Below are 19,362 nucleotides of genomic sequence, written 5' to 3'. Positions count from 1 at the left end.
AGAATGCCCTCTTAAGACAATTTTTTTGGTTGCACCATTGGGTGACAGTTCCTTGTCCCACCTCGAAAAGGATAGGAAGATCAGGGCACTGTTGCTCCCCTCTCAAAAAAAAAAAAAAAACACACACAAAAAGGGGGGGGGAGCTAATCTTGGTTATATGGGCCCCTCCAAAATAAAAACATATATACGCCACTGAAAAATATGTTCCTGGGCTTGTAGGTAGCAAAGAAAGTACGGTTGTGCTCGGACGGAAACAACTGCTATCATAAACTGCTTAGCAGGGAACACTGCTCAAGAGCTGTCACAAGATTTACAGCATAGTAAATAAGTATTTGAATTCTTTTCTTGAATGAGAGTGGGAACCCTGGAATAGCAATGTACAAAATGCAATGCAAAAATTTAACTGCGCAAAATGCTGTAACTTCAATGTCACATGTGTTTTGCTTGTGAAAATATGTTTTAAAATTCCAAACTTGATTATATGAAGGTTCTTAATTTGGATTCAAATTAACTGATTTTATAATAAAGGCATTTGAAAGTAGAAGGCATTTGTTGTAGTCTTTTTGTTGAAATTTAATTTATTGCACATTTTAAGTATTGTTACTGTTGCTGCTGTTTTCAAAAAAACCATTCATTTTTTTTTTAATTATTTTGAACTTGTAAAACTAGAAAGAATCTTCAGTGAGCAACTTATGTTTAGCGATTGATTATGGACGCCACAACAGACAGTCAAGAATTAGATTAGTAATACAATTATTTTAAGAAAGATTTGTGTACACCTGCAAAAAATTTTGTCTAATTTTTTTTCTTTTTAAAGAAGAACGCCTTAATATGTTATTTAGTACAAATTAAAGTTTTACGCTCTTTTTCTTTTTGTAAAATTGATTTTGTGTGTATTTTTAGACATATTTATGCGTATGTATTGCACTTATGTTAGGTAGGAGTGTTATTACATGTTTTTAATCGAATAGTAATGTTGCATTTTGAAAAAAAAAATTTCATACTGGCTAGCCTTGTTATAAAAATTCCTGTATATCCTTTTTTTTTCAAAACTTTCCTATATTATTTCGAAAAATTCCTATATTGTTTTCAGAAAACTCCTATATTTTCCATCGAGTTCCTATATTTTTTTCAGAAAATTCCTATATTTTCCTATATTTTTTTTGGCAAATGTCACTTCTATCCCTGCACCACATAAAAATTTCCAGAAATTTTACATCTGTAATGCTGTGTAAATCTTAATTGGCATTAGTGATTATTTTCATGATTTTTGTTATTTGTGCAATGTTGATGTGTTCAGCAATCTAATCTTTGAATATTCTTTATTGTGTTCAAAGTGTTAAAATATCATTCTGGCAAGGGCTGTGTAAATTGTTTCAAAATTTCCATTTGAAATTGAAGGAAACCTAAATCAGTTTTTTAATTAGTGATTGAATATAATTTTTTGTTTTGCTAAATTTTATGAATTTACTAATGCCTGTGTTAATTTCTGTTATGGATTGCTGTGCTGAGCACTTATAATAGTTTTTCAGATAAGGCTTCAAATAGTTTAGAGGAGGAGAGGGGAGAAAAAACCGGACTAATAGCAAATTTAAGCATCAATGCACAGATTGTGGATTCATTTAATTGCTGTTTACTATGACATGAAATGCCTTGAAAAAATAAATAAAAGTCAGAAAAAATGCATTTATATATAGTCTTTTACCAATATTTAGTATTTTTCAGTATTTTTTGTTGTGCATGGTTTATGTTGGCATCCTTTTTGAAAACCTTATATAGTTATTCTTTTTTTTTTTTCTAATAACAACAGTGCATATGATTCTTGCACTATGTAACTCAGTTCAGATGTTCCTCTTAAAATCTAATTTTGATGTAAACCAAAATTAGATTTAAATAACAAAAAATATTGGTCTTGAGGGGGTATGTGCTATCCTATTAGATAGACCTTCTGCTATAGACAGCCACCTTTCCATTATTACCATGTATGCCTTTTTATTGCCAAAGTATTCTTGAAACAAAGTTTGTTTTCACGAAGTATTTCAAGAAATGGCTGTTCCTCTTTCAGTAAAGAACCTTTTTAACTGCGTCTCAAATTTTATTTTGTAGACTATTTCAACTTATTAATCAAAATTAGATCTTAAATGGATGGAGACAATGATAAGTTTTATTTGCCTTGATTAAATGTCTGTTCATCTTATAATTTGTTCAAATTAACTATAGGTATAAAAATGAAAATGAATTTTAACAAAGGCTCAAGGTTGTTATTTATAAAGTTGGTAACCTTGCACTCTAGAGGAATGGGGCGAAGTGAAATAGTGAAATATTTGCTCTGCTTTTACTGCCAACTTTCTGGTAATATTTTAATTATGTAGTAACACATGTATTCTATTCCAGTCAAGAAAAAGTTATCCCTGAAAATTAAAGATTATGATGATACAAGCAGTTAAAAAAAAAAATTATACACATAAATGTAATGTTTTATTGTAAGTTAAAAACTATTGTTATTACAAAATGATAAAATTCTTGTTATTACCTTTATAAATATTAATTGAGACATACAAATATTTGGTGTAGTATTTATTTAATATCAAGCTTATTTGTATTTTAAATGGTTTGCACAGTTAGTCAGGTGCATGTAGAGCAAAGTGAAATAGTTCATTTATTTTATTTATATCTTCAATCTTTTTTAAATCTCTTTCATATTCATTTATTTATTATTTCATTTACATTCCTTCACTTAATAATTCCTTTACTTATTCATTAATTCACTTATTTTCTCATTCATTCACTATTTTATTCACCCATTTATTTTTATTTTTCATATTTTACTTGATTTATTTATTTAATTGTTTATTGTTTCATTTTCTTTTCATTTATTCTCTTATTTACTCATTCATTTGGTGAAAAATATCTTAAATAATCGAATAAAAATATTTCATTTAGAAAAAAAAAAATTTTTCGCTATGCCCCATAAAAAAATTAATAAAATCCACCTTTTTTTCAACATACAAATTTACTGTCAAAAATTCTAATAATGTTTCAATACAAGTTCTATTATGAAACATATTGTTCTTTGTATACAATAATTTTTAGAACAAATTTCCAATTTGTTCATTTTGAAAAAGGTTAGTCATCTTAATTACTTCACTTTGTCCCATACTCCCCTACTTGTTTGTTCAGAACCTTACGGAGATTATTGTGAAATTAAATTGAATAAATATTTGCTTGAAATTTGTTTTGTTGCACAACTTTATTCATATGATATTTTGGAAGTAGTGGTTAGTATAATTATTCATACAAAAGTTAAATACTCAGAACGTAAATTAGAGTATGTGCTGTATTCTTTCATTATTATTGTTAGTATTATGGTTTTATTGCAGGTTTAGATTAACTATATTTTAGCGAATCCTTTTCAATTTTGGTAGTGTTAACAAAAAATCTTATATCATTTCATAATCAGAATAATATTCATACACAAAAGTGACTGTCTTCCTGTGTCAGTTCACATATGCTAGTCTTTTAGCAATCCATTCTGTATTTGTTCAAATTGCTGATGTATGATGTCCCTGAATTTTTTTTTCTCGGCTTGCAATTTGAAAAGTTTCAGTAACAAAAAATGTAAAAGATATTGAGTGCTATACTGAAACTCAAGCAATACCCATTCTGTTTTTTGAAATTAGCACGTAAGACTGTAAGGAATATATTTATCATTTACGGAATCAATATTGGAAGTGAAAAAGATACTTATCTGCTAACTTCAATAATTGCATTTTGTTCTTCTCACTTACAGGATGGCGCCTGAAGTGGCAGCTGTAGAAAGGAAAGGAGGCTATAATCAGCAATGTGATATATGGGCTGTGGGTATAACGTCAATTGAACTTGCCGAACTTCAGCCGCCGATGTTTGATTTGCACCCAATGCGAGCATTATTCCTTATGTCTAAATCTGGATTCAAACCACCTACGCTCAAAGATAAGAATAAATGGTGGGCTTTATATTTTAATAAATAGTTTAAAATTTAATAATTACAATTATGTATAAAATTGTGTTCAAAACTATGTTTTATTCGTTTTATTTTTTTTAAGCATTTATGTCAGGGTTAACTTATTCCATGATAAAATTTTATGGACTATTTTTCAAGAACAAAAGACATATTTTTTTCCAATATTTAAAGTTCTGGTACTTGTAGCAATTATAAAAGTTTTGAAATTTTTTCAAACAACTTTTGATTTAGAAGTTGAACCAAAACTTTTTCTTCAGAAAATAATGCTTATGACTCAGGAACGTTTTGGATCTTGTTTGCTAGTCACAGTATCATTCATACTACTCTGACGAGCAAACAAGATCCAATATGTTCCTGCGATGGACTAAAAATGAACTTCAGTAAATAGGGTGTAGAGTTAGAAGATTGATGGATCTAAAACAGCAACCACTATTTTAGATCAATACTATGTAAAGTTTAAAGGTTTTAATGTTTCTTTTTTTTTTATTGTAGGTCACCAGTGTTTCATCATTTTATCAAGGTAGCGTTAACAAAAAATCCTAAGAAAAGGCCAACAGCAGAAAGATTGCTGCAGGTAATAACTCCCCTTACCAACGTGTAAGGGATTGCTCATAAAATAAAGTACAAACAAACTTTGTTTTATGGTCACCCTAGTTTGTAGACAAAAACAACCCTAAAAGTGGGGTGGCTATGTTTTGGAAAAATTAAACCCGATTCTGTTCCACCTCATTGTTACGTATGATTTTTAGTCTTTAAGCAGGCAAAATTTAGCTTCTTAGCAAAAGTAGTATGATTTTACATTGTTTCCATTGCTTTTTCAAATTAAGTTTGCTGCAGTAATTAGCTCTAAAAAAATTTGAATAGGAATTCATGCATAATATAGAAGAGGTAAATTTATTTCAATAAGTACTTTAAAAGTACTTAATTGTGCCGAACTTCTATATCATTTACAAGTTTATAATGTTTATCTGATGCTACTGAATGTGTAGAAATATATCAAAGAGTAGGGCTTTGAAGGCATCTGTCACCCTTTTTTGAAAAACGTAAGAATATGGGAGAAGAAGGATCCTTCTGGATAGGGAAAATATATGCCTTTTATAATCAAGTTTATGACTTTTCTGAGCTCACTTACTCAAGGATATTCTAATTGAGTGATTATTTTTTGAAATAAAAAAAAAAGTTTAAATCAAGAGGTTTTTTATCTTATTAAAGTTGTCTGATAAGAGGGTATGGTGATTGTGGAACTACCATATTAGCCATAGCAAAGTAAATACTATTCCCTATTACTTCAGATGTAACTTCTAAAAAGTGACCTCATGTGGAATGAACTTCAAGTTTTTTCTGTTATGTTTTTTGACTACATATTAGAAAGCACACTATAAATTAGTGAATTTATCAGAACTACTGATATAGTTTTGATACTTAAAAAAAAAGGTATTATGTTTGTATCACTGACAACTGATGCTGAGTTCATTTGTACAAGTTTTAAATGTTTTTCTTCAGATCCATGAGTATATTTTAACTTAATTAGATTGATGTTTAGCCAGTCATTTTGGCAAGTGTTGTCAGTAAACAAGCATTCACTATGTTTTTCTTTTAAGCATTCTATGAAGTGGCTTTTCGTCCCCCCCCCCCCCATTTCTTTAAACCTAAAATTCCAGTTTTTGTTAGCTTCATAGGAGAACTATATAGATTTAAAAGAAAAAGACGTAATGATTTTGATTTTAAGCTATCTTGAAGTGTATGCATTTTAAAAAATTGTGTACCACCAGCATGTTAAGCATGGAAGAAATTGATGTTATACAGTGGAATACGTTTAAAACACGCTTAACATGAAAAATCGGTTTACACAAACTGGAATAGCGATCCAGACTGCATACTGCGCACTTAAATATAATTAACATGAAATTCGTTTAAAATGAAAAAAAATTCCGGTCCTTTCAGCTTTGTGTTAAACGTTTTCCACTGTATATAGAAATAGAAAACATTATATTTATTGTGAATCATCTGGTATTATAACACTTTCAATTGGAGTAAAAGCAGTATTTTTTACTTAACTGCTTTATTTATTTTCATGTGTTGTAGGGAATTTTGCCTGTTGAATAAAATATCAATTTTTTAAAAGAAATTTAGTCTTATTTTATAGTTCAATTGTTTTGTGTACCAACATGTAAAATACGGAAGAAAGTGATGTTATACGGAAATAGAAAACATTAGATTTATGGTGTAACTTTCTAGTATTATAACATTTTAATTTGAAGTAAAAGTGGTATTTTTTACTCAACAGGCTTATTTCTTAAAAATATGTAGTAGGAATCACTTTTTTTTAAACAAAATTATTTAGTATTTCATAGTTTGATTGTTTCATTTTTTTCCCTTAGCATCCCTTTGTTCAAGGAGACTTAGGAAAGCATTTAGCTCGAGAACTTCTTGATAAATTCAGTAACCCACAACATAACTTTATAGAACTGGATCCTGATGATGAAGGAGTGAGTATAAAAAAAAGTTTCTTGAAACTTAAAATATTACATATAGCAACATCTGAACCTATTTGAAGTAGTAATGCAATGCATATCTATTTGTTAAAATGCTGAGTTCTGAGTCACAGGCAAGGTTCACTACTGTGCTATTCGACCACTCAGTAGTGAACTTTGTTCTTATATGAAATTTCTCAAAGTAAAAAATAGAAATGCAGAGGATAGTGATTTTTTTTTTTTTTTCGGATACTGTATTCCGTATATCCTGCGCATCTTCATTTGTCAGATTCAAATATTCGGCCTTATATTGCATGTTCACTTATTTTTATATAATGCTGTTTCAAAATAATAAATCAAACTTTTTTCACAAATCATTTCTTTAGAAGTATGTTAAATAAATTTTAAAATAATTTTTAAAACCACAATATTTTAATGTATATTGTATCTGAGTAGTGCTGCATATAAAATGAAACACCAAAATATTTTGTTTTGTTTCTAGATTTGTTTTGTAGTTGACCGATTTTAAACAAAAAATAATTTCTGTATATACCCATAGTTTAAACTTATAAATCATTGTTAGCTAACATTTTGGAGCTTTGCTCTTTCAGAGATCATTCAAATAAGATTTTATGTGAGCAATACTTTAATAAATCATTTTACTAATATTATACAGTTTAACTCAGTTAATAGGAAATGCCAAAAATTCATGAATTTGTTTGTATTAACCGTTATTCGTAACAACCGTGAATAAGTAAAATGGGGGACAAAAATGCATATGTAAATTTAAAACAGAATTGCTTTGTAACTCATTTACAATGTCTATCTTTTTGCGAACTGTTAGTGCTTTTCTTTTTTTTTATGCTCGTCTTTAGCTTTTAATGGGCTTCTAAATAAAGCAACATTTAGTTTAAAAGAAAGGTCGGACAGCCAGGCAGAATAACATACTACGTAATTTTTTCTTGCACTTCTCATTTCATGGATAAAAATCTTCCTTGGATCTGCGATTTTCCACTTTCTATATTGTTTCTTTATTTCTGTGTTTCTCATGTTTTGAAAGAGCGGTTTCGTGGTTTCCAATTTCAAAAACTGCAGAGCCACGAACTTTTCTGTATATGGGGCCTTTCCTGTACCGTTTTAAATACAAGGGTGATTATGTTCCGGCATTCGGCTGCATTTCCGTATTTTCTTGCTCGAAAATACAGAAAATCCTGTATTTTTCACTACAGTTTTACCTCCCTGCCACCATTTTTTTTGGTCACTCCAAATTTTCGGCGATTATACCGATAGATACTAATACTATTTTTTAAATAGACCTATTAAAATATCACTCTAAAATTGTTTTACTGGATTTGATTCCTTCATTTAAAGAAATGCAATAGAGTGAACAAAAAAAATGGGGGGGGGGATCGGTTGAATAAAGGCTGTGCCTTAAATTTTTTGTTACGTTACTTGAAAATTGTTTGAGAAGAAAGCTTTATAAGTATCATTGTATTATCCATCCGAAGTACTTTCTGCCTGTCTTTCTGTTAGTTTGCACTGTAATTAACAAAATACAAACTAGAGCTCTGCATAGACAGTGTTTCGTGAGCTTTTACCTGAAGAAAGGAAAGAGGATGGCAAATTACTCCTTTATTGAAATGCAAGATAGCTATACAAAAGAAAAATAGTTAAGATTTTAAAATGTACATTTTTTGTCGTTGGGGGGGGGGGGGGTACAATCTATTAGAATTGTCTTCTAACTTTTATCAGATGTAAAGATTATGACAAAAGTACAACAGTTTTAGTGCAGTAAGAAAGTAAGATTGGTTTCTCCCTTATTCAAAGTAAAAAAAAGTATGAGGTGCTAGTGCTCAAGTTGTGTGTTTAGTTTTACTATGAGTTCGCAATTTTTTGGGATCCTTAGATTTTATTCTGGACTCCTTGGAATTTTTTTGCTGAAATCTTTATGCACCCTGTAAATGGAATTAAAGTATGTAAATACCTTAAATAAAAGCAAGCTTATTTTATTTATTTATTTATCAGCATTTCTACAAGTAAATAAGAATAAAACAAATTTTCCCTATTAGTCTTTAAAAGTCAGTATTGTATCAATCTAATAATGTTGCGTAATATTTATTAAAAAAAAAAAAGCTCAATGATAAGCCACACAATTTTTCCTCTTTTTTGACTTTGAGCTGTTTTCATGCCTGTCATTTACAGCATAAAATAATGTGCTTTATTGATATGGTTAAAAGAGACTAAATAGAAGGGTCGAAAATAATGGGACAGTAATTTCTATTGTGTAAAATGTTTTTAACGAAAATTGAAGAACCAATTAAAAGAATGGTGATAGTGGTGGAACAGGTGGTAATACCCAAATGAAAAGATAGACCGTTTTATCCTTAGATCATTATCAAGGTCTGAGGTTTTATCCATAGGGGGAGATTCTCAACTCGTTGGTTTTATCCCCAAGCGACTGACCTGTCCGAAGATAAGCAGGTTTAATGAGCTTTAACTCTTTCAGAATAGCAGAGTCCTTGGCTTCCCACAATAGCTCAATGCAGCCAAGAATATTTTCCATCCCCCTAGAGAGCTAACAAGTTTACACTAGGGGTGTGTGTTCAAGATTAAGAAGAGGCAGGTGATATAAAGGACATTTGGGGGATAATACCAGTGTTGACAGCAGTTTCAGTTTCATTTAAAATTTTCAGGGCCACGCGGAAAAGGTAGAACAGCTGTCACTTCTTCGCGACTAAAAGAAAAGGATTGGAAGTTACTCACAGGATTAAGGAATACATGGAGAGCATTCCAAAGTGACACACAATTGCTGAAAAAGAAAATTGAAGTACTCAATCAGGATTTTTCCAGGAAGAGGCCAAAAGTTTTGTTCCTCTTAACATAAACTTTCATGTTGACTTACGTAATATCCGTGACATTTTTAATGCAGTTAAATATTAAACCAAACTTAATTAACGAAGTGTTCGTTTTAGCTGTGATTTGGTTTAACTGTGGTCGTATTAACATAGTTCAACTGTATCTATGTTTAGTTGATCTAAAAAAAATAATAATAATAAAAATATAAACCCTCAAACTTAGTTAAACTTTTTTTTTAAATTATAATTATTTTACAGTTTTATAATTCACATTTATCTTTGTAATGAATTGTAATCGTTATTAAATTTACATGACGTAGAAAAAATAACTTCATTACAAAATAATGCATTTTCTTGTTTCCAGTAGTGGCACAAAAGGAAATTTTGTCTTGAAATTCTCTTGTATTTTAAGAATAACACACATGTAAAATTTTTCTTACCTACAAATTGAAAACAAAAATTTTAAAGCCATCTTCATTCTTTTTTAAACATCTTAATTAACTTATACTTGAATAATTAAATCAAAATGTTACTTAAATTCAAAAAATAAAGACAAATTCTGAAAAGGTGCAAATTAGCATTTTAGGTATACTGTTATGAGTTATGCCAAAAACGTTCACTTTTTTTCAAAAAAAGTAATAAACTTATTAATAATCATCTTAATATATCATCCATCCAATATCACACATTACATATACACATAACAAACAATAAGAATCATACATGAGGCAATAAAATCAGTGCAACAGGAATGCTTCTTGCTGTTTTGACTCCTTGATACAGTCTACAGTTTTTATGCAGTTAAATTGATTATTAATAGAAAGTTTTTTCTTTTAAATTCTTTGGCTCCGCTCGGAAAATTAAGTGTAATGTGGGCATAAAATGAAGTATCAGGTTTAAAAATTCAGACTTTGAAGGATTTTTTTTTTTTTTTTGTGCAGAAAAATAAATTTTTTAACTAATTGTAAGCAGAAATGTAGATGTTTCTAATGACAGTTTCTAACCTTTTGTATAAATACAAAATTACTACCCCAAATTAAAATTACGCTTTTCCTTCAGTTAACCTATGAATATTTATAAGAATGCAAAAGAAAGCATAACAATTACTATCTACTTCATAAGTAAGATATCATTTATTGTGTTTCCTCTGCTTTCGACAAAAAATAAACAGCCAGTCACATTCTGGCTACGTTCGAAAAACCACGCTTGCAAAACGGACTCAGATCAACTGATTTTATATTTTAATTGTTCGGTTAAATAAGAAACATGTGCTGCTGTCTAAGCCATAACCATTCAAACAGCCTGCTATGGAAAATTGTATAAATTTTAAAGTAATAAAAACACTTCTCTTCAGTCTGTTTTTCTGTCACTTAGCAAGATCTTCATTACTTCGTTGACTTCCCTGATTTACTCATTTTAAAGCTCATTGTACTGGGTAATGACCAAAAATAGACCCACAATCTAAAAATATATCTTTTTTTTGTCAAAAAACAACTGTTTTTTTGTTTTTTATTGCACATTACTTCAATGAAGAGCATCCAAAATCAAAGACACATTTGCTCAGTTGGATCAAGCTTCCTGCTAATAATGACAAGGGTGTAAGTTCACATCCGGGTCGAAAAATTTCGTTTTGATGTTTTTTTTCAGCAGGTTTCTAATCCAAGTTTCCATTAATATGTAATATAAACTTATTGCAGGGTTCTGAACTACAGTTCTGTTTTTGTTAAAATCAAGAAACAAAACATTGATTTTATCACAATGAATTGTAGTTTTAACTTTTTAAAAGTATATTAACAATGTATAGAAGTGTAAATTTCAATTAATTTTGTTCTTTTACAGCAAGGTTATAAAATTCAAGCATTCATACTTTGCTTGCGTCAGCTATATATCCTATTTTTCAAAGTTCTTTTTTGGGGGGGGAGGGGGGGACATCCCCGTAACTTCATATGCATAACTCATGAAATTTTGTAAGTAAGGCATCATTCTAAAGATTTTTTTCGCTGCTTTCGGCGAAAAATAAACAGAGGACTCGCATTTTGGAAGTTAAAAAAAATCAATTTATTCTGTTTTTTCACGCAGATCATGGGTTTGATCCCACCGCGGATGTAGTCATTTTTATTAACTTTTTCCCTCGGAATCATTTTGATCCAAATTTCCAAGAATATGCAATTGAAAGTTATTGCAGGATTTTGAGCAACTGTTGTACTGTTGCATTAAAATCAGAAAAAACATATGTACTTTAGCATGGCAAATCCCAGTATTATAAAAAGTATTTCTTTAAGGCATTCTTGTTTTTTTTTTTGTTTTTTTTCTGCGGGGGGGGGGGGGGGGGGGAATCCTAATAAGTTGTAATACTAAATAAGAAAGGAATCGTTGTATTTTCCTTTTTACCACAATCAGCGAAAAATAAGCAAAAAACTCACACTGTTACTGTTTTTCGATAAATTCCCGTTAAATAAATTGAATTTTTAAATTACTACCATCACGCGTGAATGCTTCGCGATGGTCAGTTAGTTTTATTTTATTTTTTAAAAATATCTTCTTCAAATGTTTACATGTGCGACTAATGAAGATTAATCTTGAAAGAGTTGTCAAGCTTAATGAGAAATGTACTACCCCATACTGAAAATATATTTTATATATGGCTGAGCCTCTGCTGTCCTACAGTCTAGCAGGGTCAACTGCTATCAGCTGGATTAGTCTCTCAGACTATTAACTTAAAATTCAATGATTATTTTTAGTGATAACTCAAAAATGTGCCTCTGGAAGACCATTTCTCGTCGCTCAACCATTCTAATTTCAGAGTTTCTATTTATCATGACTGCATTGTTTATGCATAGCTGTATGTCCTATAAATGCTTACGAAAATTGGAGGAATAGGAACCTTTTTGAAATTTTTTCCACTTAATTCCACTGACCCGTACGTTTAAAATTTTAATACAGACTTTACTAAGTAATTTCAATTTGCCTCTTTATTCAATATAATGAATAAGAATGATTGAATTAAAACATTTTCATTTTTTCAGGACAAATACATTATTCATTGCATCACTAGTAAAATGGTGCTTTTTATGTTGTCACAGTTCATATTTGTTGCGTTGAATGTTAATACAATTTTTCTTATTTATAAGTTTGTTATGATACTTTTATATATTAGCAAAATCTGGATGTATGGGACCAATTATAGAACTTATTGCTTAATAGATATTTTTCAATTATATTGACTATATCTTGATGTTTATGAGCTTGGTGTTTTCATATTTTCATTTGAATTGATTTTTAGTTTCAAAATGTAATCAATAAGGCCATTTTGTCAGAAAAACTTTGTTCCTCAGTTATTTCTGTAAAAATGTCTTCATAAGTTTTTGTTTGTAATCACATGTCCTTTTACTTAATATTCTTTGTAGTATAGCTTCGGAAGTTTCTCAAAATATTTCTCAGGGTGGCGACAAATCAGGGAAAAGTCAGGAAACTTTATTAATCAGGGAAAATTAATTTTATGAAGAATTTTATTTTTTGCTTTATAAAATTAAGTATCTTAATTCCCTACGCATTTTCCTCCAATTATTTGTTCAAAAAAAAAAGTAAATTTAATGAGATGCGATTATACACTGCCGCATATTTGTGCATCTTTTTCCCTCTGCGTATTTCCTCCTCTAAGTATTGAATCTTACTTATTAACCACAGGATGAACTTCCTAAGATTGCTTCTGTGTCTGTTAGGTTGTTTATTTTATCTAGCTTGAAATTTCCTTTCATGCTTTCAATGCGACGTAAAATAAACAACCATACAGACAAAGAGGAAGCCTTCATTAATGCCTTAGCTCTTTTGCCTTTATTCCATTGTCTCGAAGTGATTAGCGTACTGTAATCATGATTTTAAGAAGAAATCTTTGGTTATTGAATTAATACTGATAAAAGCTTAAAAGTTATTACTTCTTCACGTTTTTAATTTAATTGCTGAAATTGAACTTTCAATCAAAAAAACTTTGCCGTTATACTATTTGCTGTCGCTGCAGATTATAAAGGCTTTCTTTTCTTCAGACTTAAAATGATTCTTTTATTTTATAACCAAGTTGTATTGTTCTTTTATATATTTTGAAATTAACTAATTGCTTTTTTTTCTGTTTTTTTTTCCTTGCATTTCAAAGTTGTTTGTTACAAAAGCAATCTAAGATTTTTTTCGTTACATACTTAAATCATTTGAAATAGAGTTAACTTGTGTACTTAAGTAAATATCTTTATTTTTTTATTGTTAAAATTCTGTATTCATTCATTAAAACCTATGTTCTTGATTAGAGAAAAGCTCCCTATGAATGGATGTCAAAAGGTTTCATCTGTTTTGCATAAATATGTCAATTAGTTATATAGGAGTAACAACATTACTTCTATTCTTTCACTATTACTCGTTATTCTTGCAACAACTATTATACTGTTTGAAAATTTAGGTCAAAATAATTTCAATTACTTTTTAGTTCTACCATAAATACACTTATGTTTTTAAGAGTGATTTTAATAGTTTCTCAAAATTCTTATGCTAAGGGGTTTCTGGAAGTAAAGTATTTTTTTTAAAAATTCTATAATCTTTCCATGTAGAAAAATTTAATATACTGTTTTGTATTTTTTTTTCCAAAAAAATTGACTTGATATGTTTTTTTTTTTTTTTTTGCCATTTTGTTAAAAGGTAGCATCTTTTTAAAATACATCTTTAGTTCATCAACTTTACACAACTTAAAACAATTAAAATACTGCATTTTATAAAAACATACAATGGATTTCTAGTAGAGCAAAGAAAGGAAACTATTATCATTGGTGACGTAAATCAGGGAAATTTGGTGAACTTAATCAGGGAAAAGTCAGGGAACTTTTTTTCCCAGTTCCTGTCGCCACCCTGTTTCTGCATTTCTCATTAGCTGTAAAATAAGTATTGACAATAGATTTTATACTTTTTGGTACAATATTTCAGTTTTAATTAGAAGATTGTATAATCATTCGTATTGATCATACTGAGTATGATAATTACAATAGAAATGTACTCTGTAATTACCAGTGTATCAAATATTTTTATACCTTAGTAGCATTTTAATTAGTTTAGTGAATTTCAGTTGATTTCTGCCATATTCAATTTGAACTAAGTATTGAAAAGTCATAAAATTATATTTGACAGCATTCAATCTTGTAGAAGTGCTTACAGGTCATTCTCCAGAAAATGTAACTTTTGAGCGCAAATATTTTTCAATTTCAAAACCTTTTGTTTTCTTTTTCTTTTTTTTTTTTTTGTTCTTACATGAAAGTGTTACTTACTAGAAGTAACCAGAAACAATTGCCCAGTTAAGTTTAAATTATTTTACTCATAAATAAAAAAAATAAAAATGCCTCGTTCATAGAAATAAAAAAAAAAAAAAAGAAAAAACTTTTAACCCTAGCGTCAATGACCGGGTACCCGGGTACCTTTTTGCGACTTTTATCATAATTTTTACCCTTTCTAACTAGGTCTTGGGAAAATTGCTTTTAATCCTTGTTATTTACATGAATGTGAACTAAAGAAAGTTGTAAATGTGTTTTCAGAAAAATTTTTGAGGGGAGTTTTTTAGCATTTAAAATTTTTATACTTATATTCAGTAACCGGGTACCCATTACAGTGCGCATAAAAAAAAACATTCAAAATACTTCTGATACCATTTTTGATGATTCTCATGTAAATTGATCCCTTGAATCAAAATATGACCACTGTTTTCCCATTTCACCCCCACCCCCCCCCCCATTTGATATCGTGCTCCCTAATTTTATTCTGTTTTCCGCAGTTCCATAGCAATTATTTATATTTAATAGGAAAAACAGCATTATATTCACCATTATTATTCTTCTGAAGGATTAGAGAAGTGTATAAGTTTAAAAGCATGAACATTTGTGGCAAGTTGGGACACTCAAGCAAATACCCCCCCCCCCCCCTCCCCCAAAAAAATCGAAGAAATCCTCCTATTTTTTCTAAAGGTTTGTTTTTCAAATAGGTGGAAATCCAAAGTATTGGACTCATTTCACATGCCCAAAACATTTTTCACGCTGTAATAAAATAAAAGTTAATAAACACTTGAAAATATTGCATATTACATACCAGTCACACTGCAGATCTTAGACGCAAAGAAACTTTTTGCATTCTTAACGTTTATTCCAATTACATTTACAGATATAATTAAGATTTTAAATGAAATGAAGTATATTCATAATATGGATTAATATATTTTTATAGTTCAGAGGGTATTGCACCCACTGTTTAACATCATTCGATCAAATGCTTCGAAATTATCGAAACAATTGATCAATCGTGCCAACATAAGATTTTGTTTTGTTATAAAACAAAATAGTTGTGATTTCTGGTTGCTCCAGAGTTTTTTTTGTTATGATGTGAAGTGGAAAACAGTATTACGACTTTTTTTTTTGTTGATGTACAAACAATATTATTACTTCGTCAGTGATACCGAATTCGGATCTTGGTATCTCTCGATATGGAGACAATAATATATTTCAGTTGGAATATATGATCTGTCTTTTTTTTGAGTATACCTACGAATGTCAGATGGCATGACAGCAAAGGTTAAGCAACTTACAGTGAGGATAAAAATTACAGATAATATTTTTCAATGCAATGGGCCATATGTATGAGCATCGCTGGCCCCATGTGGTCCACGGGCCGTAAGTTAAACATCACTGGTATAAATAAATGAAATCACTATGAAGTGTTAAAGTATAAGATCTAATACATTCAGTATTACAAAAAAAAAAAAAAAAAAATTGGAGAAACACATTTTTTTCTAACGGACCATTTAGCGCGTAACGTAAATATAAAATGTTGAAAAAACAATAAGCCTTTTTTTTTTGGTATTAACAAGCTACGCACATTTTCGAAGATGAAGGTGGAAGATAACGTTTCAATTAAATAGAAGAGGTGTCAGAAAAAAAAATATTTTCCTGCTCTAAATCTTCGAAATTCAACATGGGCACCCGGGTACTGGGTTATTGAAAGTAAGGGAAATTTTTGGTCATTGACACTAGGGTTAATATTTAAAAATCAAGGCCAATTTAATATCAAAGTAGTCATTTTGTTAATTGTGCAAACAATCAGCTATTTTAATGATTAGTGGAAATATAATATGAAGCTCTCTTAATTAAAGTATGGCTTAGTTAGTAGTTTCAAATGTAATGTTGAAAAATAGTATTTAGTAAATTTGAAAATATATTGGCAATTTATAATTTTGGTAGAATGCCTATTATTGATGTATTTCTCCTCCTTCATTTATTTTCACCTGAGAAATAATGACATTGATAAGATTTGTCACGGAGGTGAGGAATTTTCCAATAATATAGGCCTAATAGATAAATTTTTCAAGGCATTTTTTTTTCTTTGTTGCTACAATCTGCACTAGTTAAGCATATGAAAACATATTCACTTCTTTTTTACATTAATCTACATCCCTGAAATTCAGTTCACGGAGGTGAGAAGTCAGAATAACCACACTAAGTTTTTGAAGCAAAATCTTTTTGTTTTTCGAAAAAATTCTCACAACTTCAACTATGGCTGAAAATAAACAAGGGGGCTCTCTTGTATCATTGAAAATAAAATTTAATTTCATTACTGCCACCTGTTGATGAGAATGGCATTTTGTGTTTAGATAACAGAGGTGAGAATTTACTGTGTGACATTGTGTGTATTTCTCCTCCATAATTTATTTTCAACTGAGAAATAATGACATTGGTAAGGTCTGTTGCGGAGGTGAGGAATTTGACAATAATATAGGTCTAATAGATACATTTTTCAGGGAAAAATTTTTTTTCTTCGTTGTTACAATCTGCACATGTTAAGCATATGAAAACATATTCACTTCTTTTTTACATTAATCTACATCCCTGAAATTCAAGTTCATGGAGGTGAGAAGTCAGAATAACCATGCTAAGTTTTTGAAGCAAAATCTTTTTGTTTTTCGAAAAAATTCTCACAACTTCAACTATGGCTGAAAATAAACAAGGGGGCTCTCTTGTATCATTGAAAATAAAATTTAATTTCATTACTGCCACCTGTTGATGAGAATGGCATTTTGTGTTTAGATAACAAGGTGAGAATTTACTGTGTGACATTGTGTGTATTTCTCCTCCATCATTTATTTTCAACTGAGAAATAATGACATTGGTAAGGTCTGTCGCGGAGGTGAGGAATTTGACAATAATATAGGTCTAATAGATACATTTTTCAGAGAAATTTTTTTTTTCTTCGTTGTTACAATCTGCACATGTTAAGCATATGAAAACATATTCACTTCTTTTTTACATTAATCTACATCCCTGAAATTCAAGTTCATGGAGGTGAGAAGTCAGAATAACCATGCTAAGTTTTTGAAGCAAAATCTTTTTGTTTTTCGAAAAAATTCTCACAACTTCAACTATGGCTGAAAATAAACAAGGGGGCTCTCTTGTATCATTGAAAATAAAATTTAATTTCATTACTGCCACCTGTTGATGAGAATGGCATTTTGTGTTTAGATAACAAGGTGAGAATTTACTGTGTGACATTGTGTGTATTTCTCCTCCATCATTTATTTTCAACTGAGAAATAATGACATTGGTAAGGTCTGTCGCGGAGGTGAGGAATTTGACAATAATATAGGTCTAATAGATACATTTTTCAGAGAAATTTTTTTTTTCTTCGTTGTTACAATCTGCACATGTTAAGCATATGAAAACATATTCACTTCTTTTTTACATTAATCTACATCCCTGAAATTCAAGTTCATGGAGGTGAGAAGTCAGAATAACCATGCTAAGTTTTTGAAGCAAAATCTTTTTGTTTTTCGAAAAAATTCTCACAACTTCAACTATGGCTGAAAATAAACAAGGGGGCTCTCCTGTATCATGGAAAATAAAATTTGATATCATTACTACCACGTGTTGATGAGAATGGCATTTTGTGTTTAGATAACGGAGGTGAGAATTTATTGTGTGACATGACTTCTTGTCCTACTAAAACAAACTAAAATGTAATATTAAAATATTAAATATACTTAAACAATTAGTATTTGAGACACTTGTAAAGGGAATAATAAATGAGTAAGTATATACTACTAACTAAAAAAGTTATTAAGCAACATAAACAGCCACACAAGGTGTGTGACATGCCATGGAGGTGTTCATTAGTGGTAAGAGAAATAAATATTATTTATTTCTCTTATTTTTAAGACTAATTAATTGTTTATTTTTTAGGTTTTAATGAATGTACCACAGAGAATTCCTTCAAAGCAATCTGGAAGAAGTAGACAAAAAACACAGTCGGAACTTAATTGTAAGACTTCTTTGATATTTTTGATGCTTGATAGTTTAAAATACCTAACTTTTTTTTATTAGTCCAAAATTAATGAAATTGTATGTATCACTTCACTAAACTTGGTATTTATGTTGTACTAAACCAATTACTTCTAATTGAAAATTGTCTTTAATGAATCACTTTGTTTCACTTTTCACCATTCCTTCCTCCCATTATTTAATTTTGTTTAAATAATTTTATATTTAGAAATTTCTTTTTTAAATGATGTTTGGTTCTAACATTAAAAGTTATCAGAAATGTCTCCTCAAAAGTTTTTCCGATTACAAATCTGGATTCAAGTTCATACCGATTCCTCTCAAAATTACGCTGACATATTACATTTTAGTTTCAAGGACACTCATTTTGATCATTGAAAGGTGTTATGCAGTTGTTTCCAAACTTTTTATGCCTGCACCCCTCTTTTTCATACAAAAGATCCCAACCTCTTCGATGTGGAGTGTAATCTCATTTCATAAATGCTGTCCTGATTTTGCAGTTTATTTTATCAGTTTTCCTGGTTAAAAATGTTGGTAACCATCTGCTTACCCATGCCCCATACAATAGTTCTATACTGCTCTGGGGGCGCATTCCATACAGATTGGATTTTTATTGTTCAAGCTTTTCTTCTATAGTCAGAAAACAAAATCAATTCTTTGCGAGATACTTTTAGAGCATTTTA

At 29.8% G+C, this 19,362-nt stretch overlaps 1 protein-coding gene across 1 annotated transcript in view; it reads left to right on the top strand.

The window, feature by feature from the left end:
* Nucleotides 1–19,362, top strand: part of LOC129218125 (mitogen-activated protein kinase kinase kinase kinase 5-like) — a 148,036-nt gene that overhangs the window by 36,804 nt on the left and 91,870 nt on the right. Inside the window, exons 7-10 of the mRNA XM_054852334.1 lie at nt 3,791–3,985; nt 4,496–4,577; nt 6,385–6,492; nt 18,584–18,662. Of these exons, the coding sequence (XP_054708309.1) occupies nt 3,791–3,985; nt 4,496–4,577; nt 6,385–6,492; nt 18,584–18,662 (464 nt within the window). The remainder of the gene's footprint in view (nt 1–3,790; nt 3,986–4,495; nt 4,578–6,384; nt 6,493–18,583; nt 18,663–19,362) is intronic.

This window comes from Uloborus diversus, chromosome 3 (assembly GCF_026930045.1).
Source record: "Uloborus diversus isolate 005 chromosome 3, Udiv.v.3.1, whole genome shotgun sequence".
In the NCBI taxonomy this organism is placed as follows: Eukaryota; Metazoa; Arthropoda; class Arachnida; order Araneae; family Uloboridae; genus Uloborus; species Uloborus diversus.
The sequence above is the reverse complement of the archived record's forward strand: the minus strand, read 5'-3'. Positions and strand labels throughout refer to the sequence as shown.